General features: G+C 46.1%; 1 protein-coding gene across 2 annotated transcripts in view; it reads right to left on the bottom strand.

Moving 5' to 3' along the window:
- The window catches only part of LOC119442543 (serine hydrolase-like protein), a 31,731-nt gene that overhangs the window by 2,065 nt on the left and 12,010 nt on the right, over positions 1 to 17,656 (bottom strand). Inside the window, exons 1-2 of one of the 2 annotated variants that reach the window (XM_049662228.1) lie at positions 2,233 to 2,364; positions 923 to 1,217 (exon numbers count right to left, since the gene is read on the bottom strand). In XM_049662228.1, the coding sequence (XP_049518185.1) occupies positions 923 to 933 (11 nt within the window). In that variant the 5' untranslated portion in view covers positions 934 to 1,217; positions 2,233 to 2,364. Of the gene's footprint in view, positions 1 to 922; positions 1,218 to 2,232; positions 2,365 to 17,656 lie in introns of those variants that run through there. The other variant, XM_037707455.2, reaches the window with a different exon arrangement.

Below are 17,656 nucleotides of genomic sequence, written 5' to 3'. Positions count from 1 at the left end.
TGTTCTCTCTCTCTCTCTCTTGCCCAATGCTATACGGGACAACTCCATGGAATCAATAGGCGTGGTAGTGTTAGAAACAATGGAAAACAATAGAACACGCTCAAGCGATTCTAACGATACGTGGTTAGGGATCGAGAGAGTGGTTTCGTTTCGTGATAGAAGTGGAGCTATCATCTGCAGTCGTAGCATAAAAGAGAGAGAAGAGGTTCTAGTGAAGCAGGAACGTGCAGTAAATGTCTCATTGAAAAAAAGATCACCTTGACCGGCCTTGTGAAGCTCAGAGCTTAGGAAGACCAAAACGGAGTACGGTTAAGAAAAGAGGAAAAAAATGCTGCTTCTCTGGCGATATTGTAATTCGTACTTCGAGATTTCACGGGGAAAAGAGAGGACAATGTGTGGAAAGCGCGGTAGAGTGCGACATACAAGAAATGAGAAGTCAGGACTGGTACGTGCCTGTGAGCAGGCGAGCAGCCCCATAAAAGCATGGACATTTGATGGGCTAAGCTTGCTGTGACTCCTGCAGTAATACATAAATCCGTGGCCGCTCCCATCGACTGCATTAACATACCGCTAGGTGATCAATACGAAACTAAATATATAAAAGCGATAGCGGATCATCTTGTGCTGTGGCGAACTCCGAAAGTTACTTGGAGTCCTTTATTGCACCGCCACTCACAGTCTGCATCGATGTGCGTGCATAATTGAAACTGTAGCTTATATATACGTACACATTTCAGCTGGCTTATCGAGTAAAGTCACCTTGCATTGTTGCCATTCGCAAATGCGTCGATTGTGTACTGCTAAAATTAATCTATATCGTCCCTCGATATTTGATAGAGGAGCCAAAATAGTGACGCTGCGGCAATTGCACCTCATTGCTCTAGCTGGGGGCATGAGAAGAGAGAAGGTGAGAATCACGTACCTGAGAGCCATGATGGTGGCGGCGGCGTGGTGTCCCCTACTGTCATGGACGAAGAAGCGCCGCGAGGGCTGCAAAGTACGCGTAACTTCCCCTCACTCTCCGACTGATCATCGCTAAACAAAGAGCAGGGTGCAGGGTGCCGATAAAGAGCCGGGCTCCGGGTCCAGATAGAGGGCATCCCCGTTTCCGCAATCAGCCTTATCAGCCAGCGCGGGATGGCCGGCTCGGTGGCGGCATGTAAACGGATTCACAACCTCCCTCAGAGAGCACGTGCCTCCTCTTCTTGGCGCCTCCGCTGCGAGAGAGAGAGAGAGAGAGAAAAAAAAATGAAACCAACTAAACATCCAGTCTGTGCGCGGCGTGCGTTATACGAGTCCTCGCAGAAGCCTTGAGGGGTATGTGTTTGCGTGGCCCTTGCCGAGATGCCTGGCAAGCTATAGTCACGGCTCCGCGATGGCGAACACGAGAACAACGCACAGCTGCGGCGGTGAGCGCGTGCTCAAGCAGCTCACTCCTCCCTATATCAGGTTGCGCGACTTGGTACGACGTCGATCGGAACGCGCTTTGTCGCGTCTTAAAGAGACGCCGCGCTTCGTCCTTCTCCCGAAATACCGATTACGTGCAATTCGCCGTTTCCTCTCGTCTTTCTATCCTTCCTCTACAGCGCTGCGCTCTACCGCTTGTTTTGTGTTGCGCGGCCCTCGTCGACATTCGTCATACTCCACAGGCCCGAAACAAAAGTCGATGGCGGTTTGCCGACCGTGAAGGAGCGGTTTCGGCTGCATGCAATCGCCGGCTGGACCTGTTTGCGCGAGTCTGTCGCTCCTCGGTCTCTGCGCTTCAGGTCGATGGACCTTTTACCTGCACAATGCAAGACGCACGTACCGTATGTCTTCGCGGCGGCGCTGAAAGAGCGAAAGTCGCGTTGGGGCGGAAACCTCAAAGTATCTTGTTCGAGGCCACGTACGACAGGACAAGTGCAAACGTTTGCCCTCCGTGTTCTATACTACTGTGCTCCACCGTCGTCTCTCCTTACTTTCTGTGCTTTAAAAAATATACTTGCGGGGTTTAAGGTCCTGAAAATACACACAGGTGGCTTAGTAGGGAGCTCCGGATTAATTTGGCCAGCTGGGATTCTTTAACATGCAGCCAAAGCACGGTACACGATAGTTTTAAAGCGCAGCTTCTTTTGCCTCTTCCTTCGAATTTTCCACTGCTGCTGCTGCTGCTGCTGCTGCCCTGGACGACGCGCGCGCGCGCGTGTGTGTGTGTGTGTAAGGGGGGGGGGGGGGGGGGTTATAAGAGCTCACGGCAAGGGTGCAGGAGACGAGATGGGCGGCGTCAATGAAGTTTCGGTAGAGCGGGGCCACAATGCCCTCTGGCGCGCTCTTGGGGACGCAACGTTGATGCAAAGCATTGCAGGAGGTGCCGCGCTTGCTTCCGTGCTCACGCGCACCAGCAACGACAGTACAGGGAGGCGATAGGAGAATGTTAGAGAGGGAGTAGAGAGAGAGGAGGCAGGGAATAGGTACAACCGACGCAGACAGGAAACGGATGATTAACCTATACCCCTCTGCGCTCGTGGCAGTTCACCTAACGTGACACGGACGAAAGATAATCCATCGTCAGAAAACATTGTTCATTTGGGCTCTCTTCAGTAAAGGAATGCGTGAATGAATGACACGTGTCTCTGCGTTCTGTGTAATACGTGGACTAACACAAGTGGTGCAGGCAACGTAACGTTTAACATCGCATCGCGACTGTCGTATATGCCGTCAACATCACCACCAAATACTGTCAAGGAATGCATGCAAACAGCATATAAAGCTTCGCTTACATCGATTATTATTATTTTTTTTTTTGCATACCGCCTGCATCGGAATGCGACCGCGGTTTGATCTTTCAATAAGTTGAGCAGCTTCAACGCAAGCTGCAGTTCACTTGCAATAGAAGCATGCGTACTCTCAAAGCCTGCTGTCTATATACTCGTCAACATTCTTTGCTGATGCTGTACCTTCTTTAGCAAGGAAAAACCGCGTACAAGGTTTCCGATACTTCAGTACGTGACGTGGTAATGAGAACACCCAGGCAGTGGAAAGCGCTTAGAACCATTGGTAGGCTAGTCTTGATATTTAAGCGTCACCGCCGTTTGCAACGTATTCGTTATGGTTTGCATTGTGCGTATTTTATGTGCGTCGTGCCTCATGGTTCATATGTAATGTTGAAATCTTTGCCTGCGACAGCGCAGAGTTCTGACACTTGGCCATGAAAACTTTACACGCTGTGGTTCGAACACCTGTTGCTGAAGAGCGCTTAAGGTGGCGGTCCCACTCCGGCGGCACGAGCCCCCCGTTTTCAGTACTTTTGGAGCAACTGTGGCGGCTCTTCTACTTTGGATATGAAGTTGTCGGATAAACCATAAAAAGCTTAATTCTTGTAGATTCCAACTATATATAATATAAGAAAATTGATTAATGTGATTTAGAAATAAATGTTCAAGAACAAGCAAGAGATACATGGTTTTTCCGAACTGTGTCTCACTTATGACCATATTTAGAAGAAACTACCGCACTTACTGCATTGCGGCTTGCTCTATAGCTTTAGGACATAATGTTCTAGTTCCTAGACGTAGCAAAATGATTTTGAATTTTTACTTTTTGGATAGGCTGCTTTTGAAAATTGACAAATATCGCAATCTTCTGTTGTAAACATCCCGGCAACTACATGCTCAACGAAGCTAAATTTTGGATAGAGTTCAAGGAATTTCCATTTAGGACGCAAAATTTCATTCATGTAACTTTATTAGTTTTCTTAATAATGCGGCCGAAATTAAGCAATATTTAGAATTCTGGTTTTATTTTTTCCCATTTTTGCGGGAAAGTACTAAAGCTACGAAGCTGCGGTTTAAAACTAATAAAGGTACACGAATGAAATTTTACGTCCTAAATCCAAATTCCTTGAACTCTACTTTAACCAAAATTTAGCTTCGTTGAGCATGTAGTTGCCGGGCACTTGGGGAGGGGGAAAGGGGAAGAATAGATAAAGAGAGAAAAGAGAAAAAAAATGGAGTCAGTCATTCGCAGCGACAGTCACAGAAGAATCTCCGCTGTCATAAGCATTCGTACAATCCAGTACTCTTCACGAACTGCAGAAGGGCTTTTGTGGCCTTTTGCATGCAAGAATGCGTAGGCCATGACCCAAGAATCTTTTCTTCCGAGAGCGTTCTGTTATCTAACAGGTTGAGTTTAGCTTGGAGAATAAGTCGTTGAGTGTGAAAAGATGGACAGTGACACAGAAGGTGCTCAAGAGTCTCGTCGCATCCGCACAAATTGCACGCCGCACTGTTGGTCATCCCTATTAAGAACGAATAGGCGTTGGTAAATGCGACACCCAACCACATGTGACAGATTAAAGTTGTTTCACGACGGGAGAGTCCAGGTGGTAGGCGAAGTCGCAAGTTAGGGTCAAGAGAGTGCAAACGTGAGTTGGTGAAACCCGGTGAATTCCATCGCTGAAGTGTGATGTGGCGAGCAATCGATTGAAGCTGCCGCGCAGCATCCGTTCTTGAGAGTGGTATAGGAACCAGCTGATGTTTGTGATGAGCCGAGCGTAATGATGATGAGCCTTCTTAAAAGGCTGTATACGATCGCATGCACACTTCTCGCGTGCCAGCGCCAAGTCGTTGTTTCAGATTTTGACGCGCGCGTCATGTCGCGAAGTACGTGAGAAATCACGTGCGCGCGAAAAGCACGCGCGTGCACGCCAGTTTGCATTAGGTCACAGGAGCAGGAAGGAAACGGGCGAATAGTATAGTCAACCTCACCACTGTCCCTCGCGTCGCACTTCTCTCTGCCGTTCACCTCTCCTCGTCAATCTTCCCTCGGCAAACATCAGACATGACCTTCTTCCGTCGTCGTGTCATCGATGCGTCGGCGTCTCACGTTGTGCATTCGCATGAACTGCTGTTTGAATTTCAGTGTAACTTGTGAACGGTGTATAGTACAAAAACATGGCATAAGATTTCACGTTGCATGGATGGCAATAATGACAGTTGTACGCATCGCATTTAGTTGTATGACATCTATATCGTTTGATTATATACACTTCGCTATAGCACGTAGGTTAGAGCCGCATAACTTGCATAACTTTTTCTTTAATAAGGACACTCAGCCAGTGGCACCTACTGGAGGGATAAAACAAACAAACAAACAAACAAACAAACAAACAAACAAACAAACAAACAAAAATAAAGTATATCAAAGATTGTAAAATCTCATAACTCCCATACCCAATAATCCGATATTAAATATATGGCATTCCTTATAAAACCAGTTTTTTTTTTCCATACAACATGTGATGTTATTGGATATGGGAGTTATGGGGGATACGCTTTTTTTTTTTTCAGTAATCGGTACCCCTGTCTCTTTTATATTGTACAATTACTTGTTCTATAGTATGTTGTGCTTCACATGAATCGCGGACTGTCACAGACTAGCCAGCTTACCTTAAGATAAGCTGGCTAGTTTGTGACAGCTTGTGACAAATGACAGCTTGTGACAAATTTCCATGTTTCTTGCTTCAGTTCTGAAAAAAAAAATATCCCGATCCTATTCTTTGTCGTTTCGTGTCGTCGAACCTGTGGAATGACACTGCGAAACACTGATAATTCGTTATTTTTCTTACGTGGACGCGTTTGAAGTCACTTATACAATAACCGCGGTTCAGCTGGCACTGCGCGGACCTTTGTTTTCAACGCGAGCGTCGTTGTACTCGCATTGTCTCCTCAGATCTGCACCCGGCTATCGACATTATTAATCCCGATTCTCTTTGTACGTCGATAAAAGCGCTGCATTCAATATTATTATTACATTTACGGCCACTGCGTGCTGAGCTGGTCGGCGATCCGCCTGCGCGTTGTTCTGATATAGAACTCCAAGGAAACGCCCGATGACTGGCGGTTTTCTCCACAACTCTAGGATGCGTAAGATTGCGAATCGCGCCCTGCGCTTTGTTCGGCATAAGTGGACCTATCACATCCCATAACCGATACGCAATCTATTGTGTAATGCTGTCTCGCGCGGTTCTCGCTGAGGGCTTCAGTTGACGATCAAACTGAAGGTGTTCTTAAAAGCGGCCGAGAAGAGCTGTAAATCGCAGAGCCTGTAAGGTATAGTTTTATCGTGAAATTTTCTGACACAATATTTTGGTCGAGTTGCGATCAGTCAGCACATACCGAAAATACCTACACCGTGATAATAGCAGTAGCAGCGTGGAAAATAATTAGGAGGAGTTAATACCGTCCAAATGCTTTCTTGCCAACCAAGAGAAACGTCTTTATCTGCACAACGGCAATGACATCAACGACGGAAGCTCACAAACTCGGCGTGAGAGGCCAGGACACAGCATGTTAATTCGTCTCCCAGCGCCTAATTTCTAGGCGTGTGCAAATATAATCTATACTTTCGAACAACTAATGGAAGTTTACATTCGGTGCTCGATTGAACTAACTCATATTTGAAATTTCGAATATTCCTTCGACTGTTATTTTCGAATTATCCACTCTGACATAAGGGTGACTGAGAAGTGGGCTTTCAAACGAATTTATTTGGCGAATCGCGAGACGGCGTAAGAGAAAGATAAAATTAAAAGTTAAATTCTGGAGTTCTGCGTGCCAAAACCACAATTTGATACGACGCACGCCGTAGCGGGGGGACTCCGGAATGATTTTGACTACCTGGGGTTCTGTAACGTGCACTATGCACGGCATACACGCGTTTTTGCATTTCGTCCTCATCGAAATGCGGCCGCCGTGGCCGGATTTGATCCCACGACCTCTTGCTTAGCAGAGCAACGGTCTAGCCGCTATGCCACCAGGGCGGGTAAAGGAGGATGAAGCCAGCAAACGTAAACGTGAAACTATTCGAAATATTTGCACGGTAATCGCGAACTGTTCGAAAATTGTTAGAAAACTTTTACATTCGTATTTGATTCAGCGCCATCACTGTTCGGCTTGCATATTCGACTAAACGTCATTATTAATCGATTCGTATTCGAATCACTTTCGAAAAACCACTATTCGCACGTCTTTGTATAATTTTAGGGGCGTACGTTCTATAGCGAAATTTCCTAACGCAATTGAATAACTTTTTTGGGGGGAAAATGACCTTAGGATATAGAAATCGAGTATACCGAATTTTTCGAAAAACAATATGTTCTAAGCAAAAAATCAAACAATGTCGCATAAGATATGCTTGATATGAAAAAAAAAAATCAGAGCCCTTCCACTACTGTGAAGATGGAAGCCATGCGAAGCTCTGACTATGATGAGTCTGCTATATTGAATATTGCTAGAATGAATTTATTTATTCATTATTGACTATATTGAGCGCCTTCGGCATGTTCGTCAAAGAGCAAGGACACCGGCGTCTTGTTCTCGCCCGGCGCGATGGCCAAGTAGTGCGTTTGCTGCGCCAAGTCAGCCCCATCGTCATAGACTAACGTATGAGCCACAGCGTTCATAGCCGCGGCACACTGCACGGCATCATCAGGATCCTGACGTCAGGATCCTGGAAGATGTGGTTAAACGAGCATCCGTCCCATAGCGAATCCAAGGGGCAACTGCTGATAACAGCGCTAGCGCGATCTCTACGTCACGAGACAAAGGGGCACAACGATTGGTGGGACGTGCCGCTGCCGAGTATCGCGACACCTGTGAGAGAGGCATCGGCGGTGGCGAGGGGTATAACAATGGGCCATCAGTCATCCGTTTTGACGCCTGTACTGAGGCACAACTGGCGGGAAACCGCCACACACATGCAGCCAAACCACCACGCACATAGAGCCAAATCTCGTGCTGATGATGATAGATTTTTCTACACGCGGACACGATCCTGGGGAACCTAGCCCTTAACAGCTTCGCTGTAATAATAAATAAAGGAGGCTTATCTGATACGTACAATGCACTGATGGGCTTGTAAAGGAGATTCAGCTGAAAGATGATCGTGTATATATGTGGAGCATTATCAGAACGACATTAATGAGACATGGCGAGATTGTCCAAATAAAATTTGTAATTGAAGCTTATGCTGTTTTGCGGCTCCACCTCGCGGCACAGCGCAGGCATGACAGCGAGACGCACGTCTGTGCGTGAACTTCGTCACAGACTTGTGGTCTCGATTTTGTCGTGTATGGTTGCACAACACAACAAGTGTGTTCCACAGCCCGCAGCGCCGGGCACGCCCTTGTTTCCTCCGACCTAGCACCGACACCGAAAGTATATAGTGCACTCGCAATTAAGGAGTGACATCTCCCATCGTAATGACCAAGTCCCCTTGGTTGTTGGCTCCAGCCTGACTCATTCCTTATTGTCACTTTTTCCTGTTAACCTCAGTCTTAATATAATGATCTATACCTCGTATTATCTAGGTTAATAGGAACGGTGGGACGCGTACTTTTGATTTACTCGGAAACATACAGAAATGTATAAAAGGGCCGATGAATATGTTTAAGAAATAGAGATTTCAGAGCATCAGTCTGTCTTTATTGAACAACCCTCGTGCATACACCGAAATATACACATTAAATTTTCTTTCTAATCAGTTCTTACGAGTACTATCGTGCGGTACCGTCTTTTAAAATGTTGTTTTTTAAAGGAAAAACGAAAGTGTACACATAAAACACAGATATATTGAAGCATATATGAAGAGGCTCGAGTATAGCGAATGAATTGCAACACAGTGAGAAGCGTTTGCGAAGTTCTCTGTAGAATTTGGGCAGTGGCAAAAACGAACCTTTATAGAACTTCCGCATGGTGTGAGAACTCCCTTATACACCTTCGCTGTCTTAGCTGTACAAGTTGCTCGAATCGGCATGCATCTGTGAAGGATATTTGTGTGTGTGTGTGTGTGTGTGTGTGTGTGTGTGTGTGTGTGTGTGTGTGTGTGTGTGTGTGTGTGTGTGTGTGTGTGTGTGTGTGTGTGTGTGCGTGTGCGTGTGCGTGTGCGTGTGCGTGTGCGTGCGTGCGTGCGTGCGTGCGTGCGTGCTTCGCGGCCAATCAGACACCGAAAGAAGCAGAACGATTCTTCACGTGAAACTTTTCTGTCGCTCATCTGTCACGTGTACTCGAGTACTATACAAAGTATATGTAAACTGGTAGCGAAGCTTCCACAGGAACCCGCATGCCAAGAAAATGGCGGCGTGTGGCAACCGTCGCCATCTGTGTGTCATGGGGACAACTTCAGTAAAAAAGAAAAAAAGTACGACGTCACACCCGGAAATGGAATTGACGTCGAGATCTTATACTGCTTAGCGCGAATGTATGAATTTCATTAGCGTCCGGAATTTCGACCGCTACACCGGCACTTGTTTTTTTTTTCCCCGAGGCTGAGGCGAGCTCAGCGACTCGTCTCAGCTGAAGCGTAAGCGTGCCACTAAACTATAGAAGTGGCGTATGTCTTAATGTGAACATAATTAGGCTGTTATTGATGGCAATTGCTCCAGTAGGTTCCTTAGGAAGGTAAGCGAATAGGATAGATAATAAATCGACCCTATCTCGTCTCCCGCACCTATGCCTTGAGCTCTCAACCACCGCGCGACACGGCCTGCAAGGCAGTGTAAAAATCGAAGGAAGAACGAGCTAGAAATCCAAAAATCCAATGCAGAATGTTTTCTCAAGGGCACAACAAGATCCTGAGCGAAAAGCGGTAATCGTTTCGTCATTAACGTGACAGTTAGGATTAACTTCCCCAGGCGGGCAAAATTAATCCGGAGCCCCGCACTACGGCGATCCTCATGCGTGGCCTACAGTGCAGCTACGGGACGTTACAAAATCCCACACTCTAATTTCGCAACAGAGTGGGCTTAGTAACGTTTTGTTCATACATAATGCAATCAGTGGTGTATTGCATTCCCTATACATTTGCGCTGTCGTAGCACTATCGTGAAGGCAAGGCAGTGTGGTGCCACTCTGCAACTCCCTCTGTTGTTGTTTTTCTTTTACTTAGCCTTGAATAAGAGAAGTAGGACGCTTGGCTTTCTGGTCACGCATCCAAAGACAGTCTTATCTCGTACAAGAGCTCCGAGATAACTCGTCAGTTCCGCAACGTGCTTGCTTTTCATCTACTTTTATTCCTTCCCTCTGCGTGGTGAGTCCGCGAACGAGCATTTCAGATAACGACTCTGGAAAGCCTCCTCCGTCGAAAGCTCCGCGGTTATCTCATTGTTGCGTTGTTTAGCGAACACAAGCAAACATGTACGCGCCGAGTGGGCTGAAGTGGATGTTCAAACCGCTCACCGATATTCCCCGTTCGCTCCAAAGCCAAATAAGAACGCCAAAGTCTTTCCGGAAACTCTGGAAAGCCCATTTGATATGCGCGCAAACATGCTCGCGCGTCTTTCCTGACCGAGCGAGGTCTCGCTCGCTTCATTTTATGTTCGCTGTTAGCGGATGTGTTGCTATTTAGAGCGACGCCGCCGATTGTGACACCGATGTGTGAGGACGCCGATTATTAATGCGGGGCAAAAACTGCCCATCGAATCCGTGCGCCGACGCCAACGTGACACCATATTTATTGCTCGACTGTTTCATGCTGTTGCCGTCTCAAAGCGCTGGGCACGTATGTGAGCCACGCCAAACCAGAGGACACTTTAAGAGGGTTCTTCTTGCACCTAAATTTGTAAGTACACGGGCGTTTCTGCATTTCGCCTCGTCGAGATGCGGCCTCTACGTCCGCGAAGCGAACCCGCGACCTCGTGCTCTGCAGCGGAACGTCACTACCACTGAACAACCAGAGCGGGTCCAACGGGACAACAAAGTTCCTGTGATTTTATATTTTACGATCCTTTAGTAGATGTTGAAAACAAATATGTCTCTTATTTCTTTCTTTTTTTTTTCGCGTTCAATCTTCGCGAGGGGTGTTCGAACAGCGAAATTCGAGTCAAATTCAAATGTGAATCGCTGTCGGATCCAGAGCGAAAACCCTGCGCCCCCCCCCCCCCCCCCCTCCGCCACTGGAGGCTATCCTGGATCCACCCCTGATGTTAATGTTAAAAATATACGGGCATCGAATATCAATCCATTCGCATGCTTGTGCGTTCGAAGAAGTTGAAAATTATACTACAAAAACAAGAGCACTGCGTGGAGATGTAAATATATTTCAATATACCCACCATGCTATTGGCAAATCCCTTCGACTAATTGATTATTGAAGAAATCGAATGTCGAATTCTCGATTTGAATTACGATCCTCGTAACTAAGGTAGTCTGTTTATGTTCGAAATTCCGAATATTCGCCCATCCTATTTTCACAAGCGTAAATACATAATTGACTTCTTGCGCTCTCCCTGTCTGTGAAGTGTATAGCTGATTTTCGCTTTGTACTTCTCCTTTCTGTTACAAACAGTGATGGGTTTGAGAGTATGCATAAACAAGTAATTTTTAAAAGTTAAGATTTCGAGTCGACGGTGTTCGACGAAAATGCGCCGTTAGTGGCTGTAATCAACACAGCCTTTAGTGAAACACAATGGACAGCTTGCTTGTTACCGCGACCGTATGAGGGAGGTCGTTGTCCAGTGGTGACTTCACTAATGCTGTCTCTTTTTCTTTTTTATACGTACAGTTTTTTTTATCTTCCTTGGAAAGACGATAACCAGTGCCCGTTCAATAACGACATAGGCGCAAGGCAAGATAAAACTTCGTTTGCGGCGTTGCAATGTGCTTTCTTGAATTCAAAGTTGTCATTTGCCTGAAAGTAGCACAAAGCAACGAAGGAAGGCCGTACAGGTTCCCCGGGAGAAAAGCCTCGCAGATGAATAAAATTTCGTGCTGTTCCATGGATCAAGCCTTGTACCACCACCTTCAGTGGCGTAGCCAAGGGGTGGCACACAGGGCACGTGACCCTTCCCCCCAGCCGGAAACGTCTGCGTTTATATGGGGCCGGTCAAGTGGATGCCCCCCCCCCCCAAAAAAAAAAAAAAAAAAAAAAAAGATTTCTGGCTACGCCGCTGACCACGTTACCTTGGCAACCCGCCCTGCCAAATGACCAAACGAGATAGATGCCTGATGTATACCAAGTGAGGACTGGGATCCAAGGTGCAAAGACTCCGTCATTTGTGTGCAACGTTCTGCTCTAGATTCTATGCCAGAATCTGCAGCGGACGTTCACTAAATATCATGGCTGTGGCCAGGAACGACGGCTACTCGAGAGAAAATTCTAGGAGCTGTCAACCTACCGACGGACTAAAGTAACAGTTATACACACTTGCTTATGGACAACAAGCTGTGCAAGCTACTCCTTGAATTTTTACATGAGGAGGGCTTGCACGCATTTGTTCAAATAACCATATTTGTCGCAGGGCAAGCTGTTCGAAAAAAAAAAAAAATAAAGTGACGCATAGTGGCTACAAAATAACTTCTTCTTGGGCGAGTTGGTGTTTACTGAACATGATACTTAGTAGCGCAAAATTGTCTTTTATTGTCTTTTATTTCGAGTTTTGCGCTACTAAGTATCATGCATAGTGGCTAGCAGTTTGCAGAGACAAAACGAACTAATCGACAACTCTAAGCGCAGGAACACTGAACATGCGAGTAAGTTGGCACATCCACCTGAAAAGCAGCATCATGAAGTCACAAAAGAAACCCTCAGCTTCTCAGTGCTTTTCGCGACAGAATGCCTTCTGCGACAACTAGCGGCGAGGAGTTGGAGTGGCACCCTCTCGCAAGTGACGTCACGGCAAGGACGCCGCTCACTCCGGCTCACTCGGCTGCCGCGCGCGCTCGTTCGCTTCGTGCATGATCGGGGATATTGGGCGCGCCAGCCGTGCTTCCTGGCGAATGTTTCGGCTGCGTTCTGCTGTGGCACCTAAACTGCAGTTTATTTTTCGAAACTGCGTGAACCATGAAACTTTGCGGCTCGGATATCGCAATGCTATGTAAAGTTGAAGGGGTCTGCTGTTTTTGCAATGCGTGTATGCACCGTGTATGTCCATACATTTTGCGTAAAAAAAAATGTCCGCAAATTCAGCACGGAAAATTTTGTATGATACTTCGCTCAAAACATAACATTCCTGTAGTATTTATTTGTGGCGGACATTGCATTTTAGACGGAACAGCGATTTTAGTATTTGGTACGTGTCAACATCATAAATGTCCATCATAAGATTCTTATCGCTCTGCATGGTGAGTTGTTCCAGTCAAATTTGGGCACTGTAATAATGCGTAAAAGGAAGAATTATTAAGTATGAAGCAAAGTTTTGCTACGTCTTTCACCGTTCTCCGAAACAGGCACCTAGGAAAAGCATTGTTCATGGCTGTTAACACGAGCGCCATTTACAATGCCTAAGGTATACTCGAGGCACTACAGTGTAGCTTAGGCTGCCTTGAAGAGGAAGATTCAAGTATCTATAGCTTCTGCATCCCGATGTCTCGAACCACTGTGGTGTTTAATTATACCAACTGAGAGAACTATTCGCTTCGTCAGTCCATAAAAGACCGCCTCGAATACCCGCCTCATAAAGAAGACACCGCAATCCTCATATGAATGCCCTTGATTTTTGACCTCCTCTAGTGAATGATGATATCTTCAATGTGTCTCATACCAATAATGAATGAGGCTTCAGCTTCTTGCTGGCAGCAGCCATTGGGTCTAAAAAGGCATATTTTGCACAAACTGTTGGGCCGAACAGCTGTGTCAGTTTCGCCCAAACAAATCCGTCATAATTGTTCTCCAAGCAACAAACACCTGTAAATTGTTGAACTGAGTTGATCGTCTAGTCCTGAAAAGAGAATAAATGTTGGTCTATATATGCATGCCTTTTCGTGCGCTGAAAACAGATGAAAGCCTCATTTAGCTTTACTTCAAATTACCGCCGATTAAAATTAACCGGCAAAGAGCGGCTTAATTTTGGGAAGCAGTTCAAAAAGCAAGCGGTACCTGCATCGTTTGATTGAAATTCCTTTATTTCCAGAAAAGGGGGAGGAGATATATACAAGACCTCTTTGTCATAACTGTTTTTCTTTTTTCTTTTCTACGTGCGTTCTATGTTCTTCTTGTTTTTATTTCGCCTGCTATATCGTTGGAATGCCAGCTATGCAGCCAGCTGCCAGCTATATAGCGTACAGCTGGAACATGCGTGGTTTATTATCATTAGAGCAGGGCACCATGCAGCACTCCGGATGATATCCGGCAGATGAGAATTCAATCACTAGAAGGTTGAGGCTTATAGCTGGGCAATGGAGGAAGTGTAATGCCAATAACGGCGCAGTAAGGACGAGGGGTAAGTCGAGACAGGACAAGTGCTAAACTTATCCCTCCGCCTTACTGCGCTAGGTTATTTGTATTACGATGAATAACCAACATGCCCAAGCCTATTCCCTTCTGGAGGGAGTGTTATGACTGTGGCTCAGTGACAGCAGTGACAGCGGTAGCGCGCGAAATTGCTAAGATGACGATGACGATGGTAATGATATTGATGATATCGTGATCATGATGTTGAACCTCAAACATGACACGTGTCCACAGTCGAAGGCGGGGACCATAGAGGTTGGAAGAACCCAAAAATTATTAATATGCAGAAATGAAACGAAAAGGTGAAAGCAAGGAAAGTTGGAAAACAAAATATAGTGCGCAACTGAGTAATCATATCAAATTAATAGATTAAAAAATATTTGATGTAAACAGAAGCTTCGTTCATCGAATGAATTCGTTGTGTATGTTTGTTTTCATATTGAATAAAATAGTATTGCCACGGGGATTAGAGTATAGCCAAAAGGGATGGGAAGTTGTATTTACAAGATATATACAGAGATAGACGACTGCAGGCAAGATGGCAGAACAACAACACGAGCGGTACTCCGATCGTCGTCTTCACCGTCTTACTGGCGCATTCTTCCATGCTCGGCAGGATGCGTACTTCAGTGAGAGGGAATAGCGCGTAACAATATTAATAAAGAATTCGGAATAACGATAGCAGTGACAGTAAAAAATAAACCCGCTTGTGAATATTGACTCTCATTTTATGTCTTGACTTCATTGATCAGCGAGCCTTTCCATCTACCACTCATGTAGGACCATAAAACAAGAATCACGGCAAATCGTAGAGTGAGCTAGCTAATTAGCGAAATTCAGTAGTTACCTTTCTAACTATTCGTTTTCGGGATCATGTCCCCATTCCGCAATTGAAGACAAGCAGCAATGAAGCTTTGCCTCCATTTAGTAGAAATGCTGTGATTATAGCACCATTTTCAAGAAATACGCCCTCAAATTCTAGGCGGAATGCCTATGTTCCAGTTAACACCTACCAGTGCTGTCAAAAAAATACAGTTCTGGATTCTACCAAGGAAACATAATGCCGACAAACCTGACGCTAACATCTGCGACAAACACCACAAACTTTGACTGAAGTACCCTTAACAGCAGTCACTTGCAAGCCACGTTTATATGAATGCGATAGTAGCAAATCGCACTTATAAGCGCACTGTGGCAATATTATGCGACTGCGTTTACATGTGACGCGCATTCCCCTTCGGCCGAAGCAAGCTAGAACTTGTTTCCGGAGAGTGTGTTTAGTCGGTGAATGGAGGAGAGCCACACGCTGCAGTAGTGGGGAGAGAGAGAGAGTAGATTTTAATGATGAGAAGGGAGGAGAGGTCGGCCTGGAGAGCGTGTCTCTAGCCTGCTACTCCTCACTGGGGTAAGGGGAAGTGGGAGATACAGGGAGAGGTAGGTGGCAGGTGATTATGATATAGTACAATGAGCTACTATTTACACACGTTGTACAATACGCGGTTGTGCACTTTTCACACACTACACGCAGGAGTAGTGTTGTCCACACAGAACGTCATCGCACAAACACATTTCGCGCACTGCACACTGCACACTGCACAGGTCCTAGAGACGACCGTCTAAGCCCGTCTCACACAAAGTTCAAAAGTGATCTTATGGTCCGCTGGGCATGATCAACGCTTCTCCATGCGCCTAAAACCTTGGCTTCCGAAAAGGGGCGGAAGTCCAAACAGTCAACACTACGCTTTAGTGTCCTTCGCTCGGCCGCATATTGAGGGCACACGCAAAGTATGTGTTCTATTGTCTCGGGAGTGTGACAGATGCTACAATCAGGGTCCCGATGCAGTAGTCTCAGTTTTGAAGACAAGGTCCTCTTCGCTGACTTCACACGGGTCTGGCGTATCTGGGTATCTTGCCAACCACTTCCAGGGAGCACCACAAAAGAGAGAGAGAGAGAGAGAAACGACCCTTCCACGCCTTCAGAGCGTCGTAGCTAGTCGCAAAAGGCATCAATATGTAGGCCTCAGCTTGACAACCAAAAAGCGAAAATTAGTCGCAGAGTAGGTAAAATTAACTGTGCAAGCGTAATTAGAGCGAATATAGTAACACAAATTAACTATAACAAACCATAGACTGCGCTGTCTGCACTATATGCACTATCTGAGATTGCCCCACCTGGCCTTTTGGTAAAAAAAAAAATTAAAAAATAACAATAAAAAATAAAGCTGAACCAAGTTTCAAGCCTAAAGAACACAAAGTCGACGTAATTGCTCCTCAAATACGATACGAATAAGATACGAAATGAGTGAATAATAAACGTAAAAAAGAGACAGCAAGGGAAAGAAGAGAGAGATTATAATCAACATTTAATCACTGAATCAATTGAACCACCATGCACGTCGGAATTGTCTATTTTAGCGGTGACACTTTGCTGACTTTTCCCTCCCTCGATGCGATACGCCAGCGTATACATGCACCGCGTGAGTCGACTTGCCCGTTTCATGTATACACTCTCATGACGCATTAATGCGATTAGCCTTTCTAGCGCATTACCGCCGTTTACATGGATTTGATGCGCTAGAAATGCGATCGCGTTTATGTAAACGCGGCTGTAATGCAACATGTACATGTTGCTACTCCCGGCAATACTTTTCAAAAGCAAGGCGAAAGCGTTCCAAGTGTCACAGAAACGGCCTTCGGGAACTATCGAAGCTGGCGTCACGAATAAGCGTAAACATCCGACAGATAAAATTTAACGATAAGCGACGCAACAGCGGCAGCATTTGAAAACACTGCTGCGGGGTGTATGCGAACGCACGCTATCATTCGCGTGCAATCTGGCCCAAGCACGCTGCGCAGCTCGGAGTGACCGCAGAGCACGCGCACTATCGGGGCGGTTCGGCGTTATCTCGAGCATTATGTTAGACGTTTATTTATTTTGTACAACGTACAAGGAGGAGTCGCGCTTTGTTCCTACCATCCGGGTCATCCCTTCGTTGCACTCGAGTTCGCGAACTTCCTGCGCGATAACCACCGCTGGCCGGTTTCGTGGCACGTATGGGATGTATCAGTGGAGGCCTCAAGTGAAGACATCGCAATGAAGCCAAGGAGGCGGCTGCGTCGGCGCTTTACGCGCATGTACCCACGCGCACACGCATGCGTCCACACACACACACACACACACACACACACACACACACACACACACACACACACACACACACACACACACACACACACACACACACGTGTGTCACGTTCCGTCACGTTAAAGAGTTCCAAGTGGTCAAAATTAATCCGGAGCCCTCTATTACGGCGTCTCTCATAACTTTATGGCGATAAACTACACTAATTAATGACACAAAACAAACAGAGCAGTAGAAATATTCAAAGCCGGGAGAGAGGGTTCGTACATAAAACGTGACGAGGGAGACAGCGGACGCCGTCCAGGCGA

Source organism: Dermacentor silvarum, chromosome 2 (genome assembly GCF_013339745.2).
Source record: "Dermacentor silvarum isolate Dsil-2018 chromosome 2, BIME_Dsil_1.4, whole genome shotgun sequence".
Taxonomy (NCBI): Eukaryota; Metazoa; Arthropoda; class Arachnida; order Ixodida; family Ixodidae; genus Dermacentor; species Dermacentor silvarum.
Note: the sequence above shows the minus strand (reverse complement) of the source record. Positions and strands in the feature narration are given on the sequence as shown.